The sequence below is a fragment of the Hippocampus guttulatus genome, chromosome 20 (genome assembly GCF_054856545.1).
Source record: "Hippocampus guttulatus isolate MCC_2025c chromosome 20, RoL_Hgut_1.0, whole genome shotgun sequence".
NCBI classification, from domain to species: Eukaryota; Metazoa; Chordata; class Actinopteri; order Syngnathiformes; family Syngnathidae; genus Hippocampus; species Hippocampus guttulatus.
In genome coordinates this window covers 10,287,229-10,305,198 of record NC_141280.1, presented here as the reverse complement: position 1 = coordinate 10,305,198, position 17,970 = coordinate 10,287,229, and the positions used below count along the sequence as shown (strand labels likewise).

The 17,970-nt window shown below is 48.7% G+C and overlaps 1 protein-coding gene across 1 annotated transcript in view; it reads left to right on the top strand.

Annotated features, from left to right (window-relative positions):
- Positions 1-17,970, top strand: part of galnt14 (UDP-N-acetyl-alpha-D-galactosamine:polypeptide N-acetylgalactosaminyltransferase 14 (GalNAc-T14)) — a 58,051-nt gene that overhangs the window by 2,659 nt on the left and 37,422 nt on the right. The window contains exon 2 of the mRNA XM_086100311.1: positions 1,794-1,963. Coding sequence (XP_085956437.1) covers positions 1,794-1,963 — 170 coding nt within the window. The remainder of the gene's footprint in view (positions 1-1,793; positions 1,964-17,970) is intronic.

Genomic DNA, 17,970 nt, shown 5'->3' with positions numbered 1-17,970 from the left:
AAGTGTGCGTGTGTGTGTGTGTGTGTGTGTGTGTGCGCACCTGTGTGCGGTCATAGACAAAGATGTATATCGTAGCTGGAAGAGAAAACCAATATCGAACCCAAACAAGCGTTGCTGCTGCAGGCACGCACGCATGCACCATCTTAATCGATGACTGTGTGTGCGTTAGTGAGTGTGTGTGTGTGCGTGTGTGTGTGTGTGCGCGTGCGTGTGTGTTGTGGAGCCAGTTTAAGCCTGGACTGGAGACAAACAAACACTGTGCTGCTCTGATGAAGGAGCAGCAAGTAAAAATCTATTCAGGCAGGCTTTGCTAATCCGCAGTTGTCCGCGGGCTGCTTTTTGGCGGTTAAAAACCGAATTTTTGTTTTGGGAACTTGGACGCAAATATGTTTTGTTTTTGTGAGAGAGTATACAACAGCAAAAACAAAACTGAGGAATGGCTTTTGACGGCAGAAACAAAATGTCTGAACAGATATGCAATTTAGAAACGTACCGTGGGCGACGCTAACTCACCGCATGACTCAAATTGAACATCGGTAGCTTTTTTTACACGGCATTCGTCATTCACTCCATGAACTGTGTCATTTTCGCTCGCCCTTCTGACTCTCACATTCGACACACACGCTTGTTTTTAACCGACATGTACACGAAGTGCTGCTGTTTGGAGTGTTGGAGCATTTCCGTCCCTCATAATTGACGTGACAAGCTGAGATTTACCACCCAATTGTTATCTTCTACTTAAAAGCTGTGTTGATCACAAATCCCAAACGATGCATTGTCACCGTCTACATGGATTTCTTGGCATTTACACTGATTCATAATAATGAATTTCTCAGGTAATCTGGTCAAAGCTCACCGTTGAAAAACAGACTTTGCGAATATGCTCGGCATCGCTTGCATCTCGATAGAAATGTCCGTAGTAGTGAATGACTTCAGACTTTTCATCACATTCAATTGGTGAATTTGCATCCAAACAACTCACCGTGCAATGGCATCAATTTGCGAAATCAATTGACGATATTCAGACGTACGAAGTTTGCGACCGACAGCGCTGTTGTCTATCTTCCGATGAGCCACGTGGAGTGTCGTGGGCGACGCTGCTGACCAGCGACTTTGCGCCAAAGGGAAGCGCAGTTGCTTGACGCAGACTTCATCGCAGCCGTTTGGCTCTTCGTCACCGTGCTGACTCATCACAACAGCATCGTGTGTGTGTGTGTGTGTGTGTGTGTGTGTGTGCGTGTGTGTGTTTATGTGCCATGATGATGATGATTCATCACCGGATGGCCTCAACAGAAAATTGACAAATGACAGCAAGTCACAGCGGCGACCAATCACAGACATTCTGGAATTTGTCTCTTATTTAGGCAACCGACCGCTTTGCAACTTCCTGCTGGTCTCCTGTCATTCCCTGCCACCTTGTTCATCCATGCTTTGCCTCCTCTTTTGCTCATTTTTCTCTTGTACTTGTCTGTTTCACGCTCTGTTGTTAGCGCTGCCCGGGGAGTGACGAGACGCTTTCGCGCACACACATACACGCACACACACACACACACACACTCGCCCAGCCCCCCTAATGGGCCCATTTAGACAAAGTGTGGCATCAGCAAGTGTGTGGCTAAGCAATGGGGGAGGAGACTAACAGGCCGTGCACAACGTTCATGTCGCTTGCTTAGGCGTCTATACAGTTTGTGTGTATGTGTGTGTGTGTGTGTGTGTGTGTGTGTGTGCGTGTGTGTGCGCGTGTTTGTCTGGTCGTTGCGTGGCGCTAACCGGTGTGTGTGCTCGGCGGGCAGATGTCGGACAGCGAGTGGGACGACCTGCTGGACGGTTTCGATGAGCGCGGCTACCTGAGCGCCCGACGCTGGCATCCCGGCGACGACCCGTACACGCGCTACGCCTTCAACCAGCGGGAGAGCGAACGTGTCCCCAGCAATCGAGCGCTCGGTGACACGCGCCACCACAGGTGAGTGCAAGACGGCACCAACACGTCCAAAGGTGCTTCAGGCCTTATCCGATGCAACCGCTCGTCAGCCAAAACCCGTTGAGGCTCTTTGGCCCAGGTGGAGTGATTGCGAAGACATGTACTTGCTCGAATGCAGGTTTCCTGAGTTGGAATGTGTGCCGTGTCAGTCTAAAATTTTGTGTCTGTTTCCTGTCGTGCAGGAAGATGACAACTGTTGTTAAGGACGGTTGCAAACTTGAGCTATGAGCGCCATGTGGTGCTATGCTAACATATTCAATGGGAAATGCCATTTACAGACTCATAATTTGCATCAATCATTGTGGTGTTATAAAGATTTCCGCACCAGATATTTGAACACAAATTGCGCAGCAACACAGGGAGAATTTACCAAAGCGATCACAGTCATAGATTCTTTATCCCCGGGAAAAATGACTAGTAATAGTGCTGCGCCGAGGATCTGGGAGAGGAGCTGGGATTATCTCCATGTACAGTTTATGCCTCTGTCTGTCTTGTGCTGCCCCTAGGTGGTTAAGATGTGCACTGCAGAAGGAGCAGCACAATACCCATTGAGATTACGCAAAGTAATTTAAAAATTAAATTAATAGTAACTTAATTTAATTAATAATAATTTCATTCTTGACATTGGGTTTATTTTTGTCATAAATAAAGGATTATTATGAAGTACAATTTTTTTCCTTCTTGAAGATGACATTTCTGAATGTTTTGTTGCTGGTTATGTGTTTTTTTTGGGGGGGGGTGGGGGTTGGAGCTATTAGATGGCATTTTTCCATTCAACCTAGGGGGTGGGGGGGGTGTTTGGAGCTCGGAGCAAGGTCACGGAAGTAATTGACCTCAGCTTGTACCTCATGGCACCACTGGATTTCGTTTGATTTCTTCTCCTCAGCCACAAGGTTTGATGGAGTGTCGTCGAAGGTTTGGAGGGGAACGGGTAAAACAAGCAACACAGCAGCAAGTTTCTGTCCCGCTTTGACTTCAGGGAACCTTTCTGCCAGCAGGAAGTGTCGTCCCGCCCACTGTTGGTGGAAAACCAAGAAAGAAAAAAGCAAACTTTTGAAACTGCCAAGCGTGGAAATGAAATGAAAAGGACAAAGTGCAACTGAACAGCGAGGCGCTCGGACGGCGGAAGAAGCCATCTTGCTCGCGGGCACTTGTGGGATGTGCGGGTTTGCGTGAGGGGACCCGACTACTGCTGACTGCATGACCGCCCCCGCCGCACCCCAATTCATTTTTGCTTAACGTGGCGGAAGGTTCGCATGTGGCAACTCCACGTTCGGGACCGTTTGCTGATGCTGCAAAATCACAATTGCCTGTTCCGCTGGAAAGGCAAACAAAAACGCCATTGTGTACGTGTGTTGGCTTTTTCATCACATTTGGGTCCTCCCGGGCCCCGAAGACGGCAGGTCGCCTCCCCATTCGCTTGGCTGCGGCTGTGCAGTTGTTCATCAAGTCTGAACAGCCAAATCGAAACATCTCGGTTGCTTGCCAGATGGGCCCAAACGGCAAGTTGTAAGATGTTGGGCTCTGTCTACTTCCTGGTGGCGGGGTGGGGGTTGATCATGTTCATTTACCTTGCCGAGGATGATAATGATGATGGTGCGTGTGTGATCCATGGCTCAGTAATTGTGAAGCTGCCGCATGTTAAGCTGGGGAGGTTCATGATCACCCCCCCCCCCCTACAATACATACAGTGAAATCTCATATTTGCCGTCACAGTTTTGAACCACTTTTTTTCCATTCAAATTTTGAATGTCAATCCACTTGGCTGTTTAAAAAAAAAAAAAAGGAATGAGTCTGCCGTTCAATCAAGGTGTGTGTTTTAATTCCCGTCCCTTGATTTCCAAAACAAGTGGAGAAAATGAACCGATATGAAGTGATGATGATTCCCTTCCTGTTCTGGTCCGGAACATCCGTCATCAAAATCAGTCAAAATGTTGATCATTATTTTCTAAAGTCAAAGCAAAGATTCTTGCAAATGCCTTCTTTTGAAAAATAAAACAACAACAATCAGTCTCCTTTCATGGAGGACGACAGAAGAGGGAGAAGATTTACGCTTGAGTGGCCGCCATTTTGCAGTTTGGACAAGATCTTGATTAATCTGCTGATTAATTTTGACAATCAATTAACTGTCGATGAATTGATTAAGTAAGTCAAGCTACCACACAAGTCCTGATAATCATTTAAAATAAGAAAATATGAATGCATTTATTTTTCAAAAGCACCACTTTTGGGGGGGGGGGGGGGTGAATAGCTAAACTGGGCTGACTTTTGCGTCCCATACCAAAGGGGGCAACACAGCACACAAAGCAGATGAAGAGGAGAATCGATGTCAGATGCAGCCGGCTTTTTATTTGATGATTATTTGGGCGCAGTGTCGAAATGTTCCTGCTGCGGGAGCAAGTTCAAGCACAACTGCGGCTGCTGCGGGGTCAGATGGGAACGATACCGAAGGGGATTAAGGAGGAGATGCTGAGAGCACCGATAAGTCTGGGCGTGCGCAAAGTACCCCAGCCAGTGCTGTGCTATTATCTCAGTGAAGTGGAGCACCTCCCTCAGCGGGGAAGGGATCCAAGCAGCGAGACAATGAGGCGAAGCATGCCGAGAGCCAACATGGCCGCTGACGTGTTGATATGGCAACGGCAAAAGAAGCAATTTCGACCAAATGTTAGCGCTTCGAGACGATACACAAACACGTCCGTCTCTTATCCTTCGGAATCCCTTCTTCACGATGCACGCTCCGGACATTAAGATTTTGCCCAAAATGGCCGCTTCTGACCAAGATTAGCCAACTTCCTGTTCAATTTGGTGCGTGGCTCTTTGAGAGTTTTTGCCGCGTTTGGTTACGATAGACATGCTCAACCGACTGCGTGTCGATCAGTGTAACTGATGTCAGGGGCTGATTAAATGTTTTTTGGTAACTTTCCAGGGTACAACTCTCGGTGAATTGACCAACCGTAAAACCAAAATGGCCGACTTCCGGTTTCCAGTTTGGTGCGTGGCTCCTTGCGACTTTCCGGCTCGTCCTGTCCTAACACAAATGTCCACCCACTTTCTTGTTGCTCGGTGAAGCTGCTGGTTTGGGGCCTGACCTTTTTATTTTATTTTTTGAGTGACTTTTGGAGTGTTGTGCTTGAGACGCCTCGGATGTATCCATTTTCGCGAGGATACACACGCTTAGCAAAACCGGTGCCTTTTGTGGGCCTGTTGAAAACAAACACTGGGCTAATTACGAAGCCAGTCGTGAGTGACTGCACAAATCAAAGCTTTGTGTGAAGAATTAATGCGCTTCTTTTTGATGGCAGTTAAACTTTTCATGACACAAGCAAAGCTAACAAGCGTTCCCAAGGCCTAATTAGTCTCTCAAAATGTCCAGCGAGCACTGAGAGAACTGAGAGACGGTTTCCGTTCTCCTTTGATGGAGGGCGCCGCTCTGGCCGGGAGGCTGTTTCAGCGGCTCGCTAATGATCTTATCGGCTCGCCGCGGGCTTGATCAGCCGACGCTGCGGAGGCGTGACTGCTCGATACGCGTCATCGGCATCGCCGCTCAGCAACAGGCCAATTAGCGCAATTAATCACGCGCGCAAAGCGACCTCGTCCGCGTCTCCTTGACGAGGCCCGGCGAGTCAAGCCGCGGAAGCGTACGCCAGCTTCTCGCGCCAGCCGAACTGTTTTGGAGGTCAAAGTGCCGACGTGCGCGATGCGACGGAGTGTGAGGAGCATGCAAAGGTGAGCCACATGCAAACGGTGAGAATGAAGATGAGGTGGTGCTTGAGGAAGAACAGTGACGAGAATGCTTGTGTTGTGCTCAAAGTGAAAACAAAAACGTCTTGTAAATGAGACACGCCAAATTGTAAAAAAAGAAAAATACTAATAATAATTATAACAAAATTGAAAAATGGAGGCATTGCCTCCACTTTCAAACACTGTGGACGTGTCCACTAAATGCACTGAAGCCATGCCCGCGTTAATATTGACTAATTTGCCCATCAAACTGAAACGGTTACAAACAGCTTGAATTTCTACAATTCAGTGCTACATAGTTCTCAGTCCCTGCACATGTTTTCAGCAGTTACCTTTGAACACAGAGAATGTATTTAGAAACATTCACTTTAAATCCTCCTTTTCCAAACGCATTCCAACCAAGGAAAGAACGTAGAACACAATGTGAACGGTGTCAAACTTAAGTCAGTGGAAGTCCAGTGAGCAGGACTCTTATTTTGGTAACCGTAGCTAATCTGCAAGGAGGGTCCGGCGGACGGAGAAATTCTGAGGCAGGACCCGACACCCGCGCAGTTGCTGCCAATAACCGGCAAAAAGCAGGAGATGGGGGGCGGGGGGAACACACTCGGTCCTCATCTTGCATGGAAACCAGAATTTGTGTGTGTATGTGAGTATGTTGCTGCTGCCGAGGCCTGCCCGCAGGCAAACCGGCAACGCACGATACCCTCAGCTGACATGATTTGGCCGCAACGTGTTCACATCCAGGTTGCGCGTTTCATCCCCGTTGGCGTACGTGCAAAAAGCCGTCGCCGGACGCTCGCCTGCCACTGAGCTCCGTCGCCGGCTTTGCTTCAGTCCAATGAGACAACACAATCCTCCGTAGAGTGACGGAGCACCAACGAGCGCGTATCAACAGACAGGTGATTCTTCCGATGCGGCAGACCTTGTTGCTCTTGCAGGGGAGAGGATGTGTTTTTCACTGCATATAGGCGGCGGCGTGCGCGTGCGGTGTCACATCTGCGATTCTCCGTGCCAGCATCTGTGCTGAGACGCTGCTTTAAACTGAAATATTGCTTCATTCATCACCCAGCGGAACACACACGCACACACGCTGTCAGCATTCCCGGTGCGTGTACAGCTGCTTGTGCCTTCATGTGCACCCAACGTGTTTATGTGACCAACTCGGTACGAAGCACTCATTCCTGTGTGTGTGTGTGTGTGTGTGTGTGTGTGTGTGTGTGTGTGTGAGGCTTGAAGATGCAGCTTTGTTTTCTTAACCCTCATCCGTCTTGGGTAAGGCAGCTTCTCGATTGCATTGGTAGTTCATTTTTTATTTCCTTTTTTACTTAAATTCGCCGTTACAGGAAGTGTGGTGATTTTTTTTTCAAAAATGCTTCATTTTAATGGACTTTTATTATTTTTAGTGGATTTTTTATTTTTTGGTTTTGTTTTGTTTTTCAAATAAAATATGGAATATTTCTCAGATGCAAAATAAAAAGTCACGAAGTAAAAATTAACACATTTAAAATGAACCCCCGAAAGGACATCCTGTATGATATTCATTGACAAAGGCGAAATATATTCTACGTTTGTTTTTTCGTGTTTTCAAAAGCATTTTCATGCGTGTATTAGTTCTTCAACAAAAATGTGTTTTCAGTTGCGGTACTTTTGTGGATTTTAGTCAACTCGTGATAATTGCAACAAGGGGGGGGGGGGGGGTTGGTACACATGGTGAGCAGCGATTTTGCAGATAGACACTCTTGATGAAGGCTATAAGGTAGAGCTGCATGATCTCGGAAAAATATGCAATTTAGGTTTTGCTTCGGGGGGCCTGGTGGTACAGTGATTACCGGGTCGACCTCACAGTGCAGAGGTACCGGGTTCAATTCCAGCTCCCTGTGTGAGGTTTGCATGTTCCCCCGGGCTTGCGTGGGTTTTCTCCGGGTACTCCGATTTCCCCCCACATTCCAAAAACATGCATTGCAGGCTGATCCTCCCTCCACCTTTCTCTACCCTCTGCCCGTCTCAGTACAATGGGGTGCAGAGCCTTCAGTCGCTCTGCCCCCAAACTCTGGAACTCACTTCCACTCAACATTCGTAATATTGACTCTCTTTCCATATTCAAAACCCAGCTGAAAACCCACCTATTCAGACTTGCTTATCCACCTTAAATCTTTCTCTTCTTTGTTTATAATTTTATCTGTGGTTTTATTATTTGCTCTTGGTTGTAAAGTGTCCTTGAGTGTTGTGAAAGGCGCTTGCAAATGAAATGTATTATTATTACTATTATTATTATCAAAATTGTCCCTGGGTGTAAGTGTGAGCGCGGATGGTTGTTCGTCTCTATGTGCCCTGCGATTGGCTGGCAACCGGTTCAGGGTGTCCCCCGCCTACGACCCGGAGTCAGCTGGGATAGGCTCCAGCACCCCCCGTGACTTTTGTGAGGATGAAGGGGATCAGAAAATGGATGGATGGATGGAGGGGTGTTGCTTCATGCTTTGAATGGCAGAAAGTAACGCCATCTGGTGGACATAAATCGCTGCAATCCAGTGGTCCAATTGGGAACATTAACATAAAAAAAATAATGGGTAAAAAAAAAAATGCATTTTTCAATTCTGTCCATTTGCATCGTTTCATGTTGTTCGTTATGAAAATGAAGCTCCTCAGGCAAAGTGGACATGAAGTCATCCAAACAACAAAGATCAAAGTGCTAAATGTCACCAAATGTCCCTCGCGTATTATCTTGAGGATTGCTGGCTTTGCTTTCCGAGTGCTGACGCAGATGCCAGCCAAACGTGAGCGAGGTTGGCAGCTCACCTAGAGTCATCGTTATTATGATGATGATGTTTTTATAACGCCTTGAATTATTAAAATGAGTTCCAAGCGGCATTTCCTTCTCTCTCGCGGGCAAAACCTCAATGAAGGGTGGAGAAAAGAAATCCGCATTTGAAGCGGCCGGCGTTGTGACGAAGCTTTGAATGAATGTTGAGCTTTAATGAGCTGAGCACAGAGTGACTTTTAATCAAAAAGTACAATTAAGTCCAATCATTTATTTTCTCGCTTTCATTGCAACACATTCAGCATTAATGAGACACTTTGCACCGCGACGAGCCAGCGGCACTTTTTTAAAAAAGCGCACACACACAAAACACATCTTCAGAGGTGACGGATTAGAAAAGACTGACCAAACCAAGGCTGGTGTGCAAATTGGATGCACTATTATTATTATTATTATTATTATTAGTCGAGTCAACAGGTTTGCGGGGTGTCTGCAAACCCATTAGCGAATAGTTTTGGTTCGACATCCTTCCACCTACCAGAATTTTTGTGCGGAGGACAAAAAAAAACAAACTTTTATTTGAAGGCGTCGATTTTCCGAGATGTGGTGATGGATGGAGAGACGAGAGGCGTTCGGGAGCGATCGCTCGAGGACGGCAAAGCGAACAAGCCACTCGCTCAGCTTGGCTTCCTGCGACATTCAGCTTCAAGGCATCGCTAGACGAGCGCTGAATCACAGATGAAGCGGGTGGTGCACGCCCGCGCCGGCATGACTCTGATGAATGATGCAAGCTGCCTTCATCGATGCGCCGGCCCGTCGTCATAGCAACCAGAACAAAAAAAAAAGGAGGAAATGTGGCAGCCAGGTGTGTGAAGGCCGTCCTTCCATCTCCGCCGGGACAAACTTCGGCTTTCGGTAGTCAGGCGGTAACCTCGGAAACTGTTGAAATTGTTGTTCAACCGTTGAAAGTTCAACAAGGCTTCTGAAGGATGAATCAATTCCCAACGTAGTTGTCAATGAATTGACGATCCAGTGTGGGTCTATGTTTTACTCCACCGTTGTCTCGCGACACAAGAACAAAGGTGACCTTCTCCACACAGCCTCGCCGCTTTCTTCCCATGCAAACCTGTCCACACCCATCGCAGCGCTGCGATGTGCGCGTTTGTGCGTGTTTTTTAAAAAATGACACAGCGGCAATTTGCACTACGTCAACTCACGATTTAATACGTAGCTTTTCCTCACAACGGTCGCAGGTCGTGCTGGAGCCTATCTCAGCCGTCTTCGGGCAATAGGCGGGGGACACCCTGAACCGGTTGCCAGCCAATTGCAGGGCACACAGAGACAAACAACCATCCACGCTCACACTCACATCTCGAAACAATTTGGAGTGTTCCATTCATCTGCCACGCATGTTCTTGGAATGTGGGAGGAAACCGGAGTACCCGGAGAAAACCCAAGCAGCCACAGGGAGAACATGCAAACTCTCTCTCTCTCTCTCTCTCCATCTCCATCTCCATCTCCCTCTCTCTCTGTCTCTCTCCCTCTCTCTCTCTCTCTCTCTCTCTTTATATATATATATATATATACACACACACACAAAGGCGGCCCGGTAGTCCAGTGGTTAGCACGTCGGCTTCACAGTGCAGAGGTTCCGGGTTCGATTCCAGCTCCGGCCTCCCTGTGTGGAGTTTGCATGTTCTCCCCGGGCCTGCGTGGGTTTTCTCCGGGTGCTCCGGTTTCCTCCCACATTCCAAAAAACATGCATGTCAGGCTGATTGGACGCTCTAAATTGTCCCTAGGTGTGAGTGTGGGCGTGGATGGTTGTTCGCCCTGCGATTGGCTGGCAACTGATTCAGGGTGTCCCCCGCCTACTGCCCGGAGATGGCTGGGATAGGCTCCAGCACCCCCCGCGACCCTAGTGAGGATCAAGCGGTTCGGAAAATGGATGGATGGATAAAAATCATACAAGAGAATGGATGGATATATATACAGTATATACATCCATCCATCCATCCATTTTCCACCACTTATCCAGGGTCAGGTCGCGGGGGCAGCAGCTTTAGGAGGGAAGCCCAGACTTCCCTCTCCCCAGCCACTTCTTCGAGCTCTTCCTGGCGGATCCCGAGGCGTTCCCAGGCCAGCTGGGTGACATAGTCTCTCCAGCGTGTCCTGGGTCGTCCGCGGGGTCTCCTGCCAGCGGGACATGCCCGGAACACCTCACCAGGGAGGCGTCCAGGAGGCCCGAGCCACCTCATCTGGCTCCTCTCGATGTGGAGGAGAAGCGGCTCTACTCTGAGCCCCTCCCGGATGACCGAGCTTCTCACCTTATCTCTAAGGGATAGCCTGGACATCCTGCGGAGAAAACTCATTTCGGCCGCTTGTATCCGGGATCTCGTTCTTTCGGTCACGACCCATAGCTCGTGACCATGGATGAGGGTTGGGACGTAGATCGACCGGAAAATTGAGAGCTTCGCCCTTTCGCTCAGCTCCTTCTTTACCACAACAGACCGATACAACGTCTGCATCACAGCAAACACTGCACCGATCCGCCTGTTGATCTCTCGCTCCCTTCTGCCCTCACTCGTGAACAAGACCCCAAGATACTTAAACTCCTCCACTTGGGGCAAGATCTCCTCTCCGACCCGGAGAGGGCACTCCACCCTTTTCCGACTGAGGACCATGGTTTCAGATTTGGAGGTGCTGATCTTCATCCCAACCGCTTCACACTCGGCTGCGAAACGCTCCAGTGAGAGTTGGAGAGCCCTGCTTGAAGGAGCCAACAGTACCACAGCATCTGCAAAAAGCAGAAATGCAATACTGAGGCCCCCAAAACGGACCCCCTCAACGTTTCGGCTGCGCCTAGAAATTCTGTCCATAAAGGTGATGAACAGAATCGGCGACAAAGGGCAGCCTTGGCGGAGTCCAGCCCTCACTGGAAACGATTCCGACTTACTGCTGGCAATGCGAACCAAACTTTGACATCGGTAGTATAGGGACCGAACAGCCCGTATCAGGGGGCTCGGTACCCCATACTCCCAAAGCACCCCCCACAGAACCCCCCGAGGGACACGGTCAAATGCCTTCTGCAAGTCCACAAAACACATGTAGACTGGTTGGGCAAGTTCCCACGTACCCTTGAGGACCCTGCTAAGGGTGTAGAGCTGGTCCACAGTTCCATGGCCAGGACGAAAACCACACTGCTCCTCCTCAATCTGAGGCTCGACTTCCTGACGGACCCTCCTCTCCAGCACCCCTGAATAGACCTTACCAGGGAGGCTGAGGAGTGTGATCCCTCTGTAGTTGGAACACACCCTCCGGTCCCCCTTTTTAAAAAGAGGGACCACCACCCCGGTCTGCCAATCCAGAGGCACTCTCCCCGATGACCACGCGATGCTGCAGAGGCGTGTCAACCAGGACAGCCCCACAGCATCCAGAGCCTTGAGGAACTCCTGGCGGGTCTCATTCACCCCTGGGGCCCTGCCACCGAGGAGCTTTTTAACCACCTCAGTGACTTCAACCACAGAGATAGGAGAGCCCACCTCAGGGTCCTCAGACTCTGTTTCCTCCGAGGAAGGCGTGTTGGTGGAGTTGAGGAGGTCTTCGAAGTACTCTGCCCACCGGTTCACAACGTCCCGAGTCGAAGTCAGCAGTGCCCCATCCCCACTGTACACAGTGTTAGTGGTGCACTGCTTCCCCCTCCTGAGACGTCGGATGGTGGACCAGAATTTCCTCGAAGCCGTCCGGAAGTCGGCTTCCATGGCCTCACCGAACTCTTCCCACGCTCGGGTTTTTGCCTCGGCGACCACCGAAGCTGCGTTCCGCTTGGCCAGTCGATACCCGTCAGCTGCCTCTGGGGTCCCACAGGCCATAAAGGCCCGATAGGACTCCTTCTTCAGCTTGACGGCATCCCTTACTGCTGGTGTCCACCAGCGAGTACGGGGGTTGCCGCCACGACAGGCACCAACCACCTTACGGCCACAACTCAGATTGGCCGCCTCAACAATAGAGGCGTGGAACATGGTCCATTCGGACTCAATGCCCCCCGCCTCTCCCGGGACATGGGAAAAGCTCTGCCGGAGGTGGGAGTTGAAACTCTTTCTGACAGGGGATTCCGCCAGACGCTCCCAACAAACCCTCACAATACGTTTGGGTCTGCCAGGACGGACTGGCATCCTCCCCCACCATCGGAGCCTACTCACCACCAGGGAGTGATCAGTTGACAGCTCCGCCGCTCTCCTCACCCGAGTGTCCAAAACATGCGGCCGCAAATCCGATGATACAACCACAAAGTCAATCATCGAACTGCGGCCTAGGGTGTCCTGGTGCCAAGTGCACATATGGACACCCTTATGTTTGAACAAGGTGTTCGTTATGGACAATCCGTGACGAGCACAGAAGTCCAATAACAAAACACCACTCGAGTTCTGATCGGGGGGGCCGTTCCTCTCAATCACGCCCTTCCAGGTCTCACTGTCATTGCCCACGTGAGCATTGAAGTCCCCCAGCAGAACAAGGGAGTCCCCAGCCGGAATACTCTCCAGCACACCCTCCAAGGACTCCAAAAAGGGTGGGTATGCTGAGCTGCTGTTTGGTGCATATGCACAAACAACGGTCAGGACCCGTTCCCCCACTCGAAGGCGGAGGGAGGCAACCCTCTCGTCTACCGGTGTGAACCCCAATGTACAGGCACTGAGCCGGGGGGCAATGAGTATGCCCACACCTGTTCTGCGCCTCTCACCGTGAGCAACTCCAGAGTGGAAGAGAGTCCAACCCCTCTCGAGAGAACTGGTACCAGAACCCAGGCTGTGTGTGGAGGCAAGTCCGACGATATCCAGTCGGAACTTCTCTACCTCGCACACCAGCTTGGGCTCCTTCCCTGCAAGAGAGGTGATATTCCACGTCCCTAGAGCTAGCTTCTGCAGCCAAGGATCAGACCGCCAGGGTCCCCGCCTTTGGCTGCCGCCCAGCTCACGCTGCACCCGACCCCTTTGGCCCCTCCCATGGGTGGTGAGTCCATGAGAAGGGAGACCCACGTTGCCTCTTCAGGGTGAGCACGGCCGGGCCCCATGGGTGCAGGCCCGGCCACCAGGCGCTCGCCATCGAGCCCCACCTCCAGGCTTGGCTCCAGAGGGAGGCCCCGGTGACCCGCGTCCGGGCAAGGGAAACTGAAGTCCATTTGTTTTGTTCACCATAAGGGGTCTTTTGAGCCGTGCTTTGTCTGGTCCCTCACCGAGGCCCTGTTTGCCATGGGTGACCCTACCAGGGGCAAAAAGCCCCAGACAACTTAGCTCCAAGGATCATTGGGACACACGAACCCCTGCACCACGGTAAGGTGACGGCTCACGGAGGGGATATATATATATATATATATATATATATATATATATATATATATATACGCGCAAGAAGGACCAACACAATCAACATTGCCTGACTGCTTTGTTCAAAGCAAACTTGAGAAAAACGAAGTATGCAACTATGGTTTAAATCCACTATAGGCTGAGTACTAGTTTACCTTAAATGCGCACTTTGTAATGTTATATTGCTCTGTTTTGATTCCATAAAAAGAGCTGTTAAAGCAGCTGTTGTGTGACAAAATATTTTTTTCACTGTTGTTGATGGAAGTAATATTGTGTGAGAGATTGTGTGAATAACTGCTCCAAGTAAAAATGTTCATGTAAAATTGAAAATCGAAAATTTTCAGTAAATATTTGCATTTTTCACATAGAAAACTGATTCATGATTCCATGTTGATGAGAGCATTAAAATGGGGAAAAATAGGACAAAAAAAATATAGAAGGAAATTCAGAAACGATAAAAAATGCGTGAGTAATCACGCATTTTTGTCATTTTTTAGTTAATTTGAGTTAATTATGACAGTTGCATTTTTAATTAGATTAAATATTTTTCTAATATACAAACAGTATATATATACTGAATGCACATGTACCCTGTATATAAATGCCTGCTTATATATGTACACAAACTCATCTCGTCATTCCAGTATTGGTCATGGTGTGTGTGTGTGCGTGCGTGAGTGTGTGTGTACGCACGCACGTGTGCGTGTTTAGCTATCTGAGGTAAGCAGCTGGTGATTGGAGGGTGAGTCCTAATTTGGAGAGCTTCCCAGAAACACACACACACACACACACACACACATTAAATTCAGAAGCACAATCAAGGTTCAACAATGAGATGGTTGCTTACACGCACGCATGCACACACACGCGCGCGCACAGACGCGCACATACTCAGTTATCCCTGACTTGACTTTTGACAAGGTTTCACAACAGCGAGGAAGTTTGTCGCCTCATAAAAATCATCTGCGCACAGCCATTCAACCACTTGAGAGTTTTCATCATTTGGATTTTCCTTTCGTTTTGACTTTTGTTTTCACTTTTGTGGACAAGACAAACATATTTTTGATGATGCGTGCATTTAGTTCATTTTCAATGAATATACCGTAATTTTGGCCGACATGTCGAGACCATTTAAGAACGTTTCGGCAGTTCACGCATCACATGCGTGCGATGCTCACTTCATGAAATGCGTTGCTGTGCGTGCGCCCCCTGCTGGCGCAAATTCAATAAAATCCTTGATACAGACGGACACCGTCAGGAAAACCACAGTTTATTCCGATTCGTTTTGTAAACACAACGCGTCATTTGTTAGCTTCTTTTTTCAAAGCGCTCCCGTTTTTAATGTTCATTCCCCCCCCCCCCCCATGTTTATGATTTTGTTCACTTTGTGTAAATGACGGCGCTCGTTCGCGCACACACCAATGCAGCGAGACGACGAGACACGATTGAGTCACATCTGTGTGGAAACAAAGACATCTTACGCACGAGAAGGGTTGGGGGGGGGGGGGGGCGGGGGGACACCGCGTGCATGTGTGAGGGATGCAACACAGACAGCGGCTCCGAGCCGAGGGCCACAGCAGGTGGCGGCTGTGTCTGTTTCCCCGCCTGTGCGTGTGCGTGCTATGGGGGCTTATTTAACGTGATGAAGAGGTGCACCGCTCCGGTGTATTGGCTCGGACAGCTGCGCCGCTGGGAGTCGTCATGCACCATCTGGCGTGTGCCCACGCACACACATGCACATACACACACGCACCTTCGTCCCACGGTGAATGTCGTGGAAAGCAGCGACGGGCAATGATGAGGATGATATTTTGGGCGTGTGAATGCTCATGGAATGTTGTTGCTTCAGCTCAGCCCGCAGAGTTCACCTCACAATCCTAATGACGGTTCGGTTCTCATTTGCATCAATAGAGCCCAAATACTAGGCAGGGAGAACTACTACAAAAATGTTGCATCCATCAACAGGGTCAGAAAAAAAAATTCACACACAAGGGGAACCTTGAACCCCCCCCCCCCCTAAAAAAAAGCTTCAATTAACCCTAGAGACCCAAGACCCCTTTTCTTCTTTGGAAAATTATGAATTATACATTAAATGACTGCTTTTGTGTGGTTTAGTGGTTTTCTTTTTTCAAATATTTAATGCTTTAATCCTAATTTACGATTAGGGCCAAATTTGACCCTTTGAGATTTAAGGGCAGCATTTAAATAGCAGAATTTATAGGGGCCAAATTTGACCCCGTGGTTTCTCCAGGGTCAAAGGTAGAGGTTGTACCACCCGCCCCTGGAAAAAATACTATCAGCATAAACGTCACTAAAATGATCTGTGGGGGGAAAAAAAATCCTCTCTCTGGTGCCATTTTGTACCTCGACTCTGATTTTTAAGAAATCACCGCGTCCGAGGAAAAACAACCAATATGAGACCGAAGGTGTGACCTTTTGAAATCATTCTCATCAAGTCACACGACCAAGGTCGCACATGGACTTCGCTTAACTGAATCAGCCTCCTTCTGTGCTCCTTACGCAATCTTTGTTTTAAACCGTGGCTATTACAAACTCCCCAAGCTTGAAACCAGAGAGGAAAAAAGGCCAAATGTGTGCTGCTTTTTCACATATCTATATATGCTGACGCTCTCGTTTGGAAATGAAGAGCAACGTGTGAAAACGTGTCAGGAGAAGCTAGCCCCGCTCACCGTATACTTCGTTTCCCTGCACGCCAGTCCTTCGCTCAGCCTCAACGAGACAGCGCGCCCGTTTCATTTGACATCAATGCTAGCAATTAGCCGAATGGAGTAAACAAGTAGAATGAAGGCCCCAGATCCCCCTCCCCGCTTACACGGTGGTACCCTTTAAGAGCTGGCCCGGCTCATTCTCAGCAGACCATAAACCCTCCCGAAACAGCCTTCCTCTTCCTCCTCCTCTTCCTCCTCCTCCTCCAAGAAGATGAGCCAGAGTTTCAAGCCACTGGCTGTCATTGGAACTATGATGGGATGGAGACAGCAAGTAGAGAAGCAAGTGAGCACGGTGCAAGCTAGGCAAAAAAAAAAAAAAAAAAGAAGGCTTCATGGCCTGCGCTTCACACGCCGCCGGTGCAGAAGGCGTGACGGGGCTCTAACGAGCTGGCACTATAAACGGATCTTGCATCTTCTGTCACCTTCTTCTTCTTCTTCTTCTTCTTCTTCTTCATGTTGCTGCCAACAAAACTCCATCACGCTCTAATGAGGTGCCCGCAGCGCACAAAATGGATTCCCTCCATGTCGGAATCATTAAAATAAATAAATAAATAAATAAACACCCCCCGACCCCCGCTCACGTCTGTGTTGTTATTTCGACTTGGGCCAACCGGAGACAGTAGTACAGTGGTACCTCTACTTTCGAACGTCTCTTCATACCAAATTTTCAAGTTCCGAAACGCCTCAACAGGAAACTATTGCCTCTTGTTCCAAAAGAAAATTTGAGATACGAAAGGTAAAAATACAGTGTGGGCTGCTACTTGCAGCTCTAAGTTTCCTGAACGCAACATACTTCTCGCTGCTCTGCCATTGGCTATTACCGAGCATCTTCCTGGCATCCCATTGGCTAAGAGGGACATAGACTACCGTATTTGTCTATGTGTGTAGATAGAGATGTGTCGATGCGGTATCCTCGTCATTTGCCCCTCAGCCCCTTGAGCTGTTCCGATAGTTTTACGTAAATCTAAATCTCCCAGAAAAATTGTTCACCAGTCGGGCGATCGCTCACTATGTTGATGTTTGCCTTGGACATTTTCGAAGAATTGTTAAAAGCCGACAAAGGCAAACGTCCTGGATCAGTTCTTTACAAAACACCAGGCAAAAACCACTTCTGAGAGAGATCAACGAAAGAGGGCAAAAAACCGATGAGGACACCGTTAAAAGCTAAATGACCATCATTTTTAGTCTTCATTCTTTGTTTTTTACATTATGCACAACTTTCATTTATTGTGCAATAATCTAATTATAACATGTATTTGTCACATATTTTGATGCATTTTTATGCATGGGGCTTGGAACGGATTAGGGCATTTACATGGAAAACGCGTCTCGAATTTTCTAATTCAGAAATTTCTGAGATAACCAATTAATTTCATAAGTAGAGGTACCACTGTACCAATG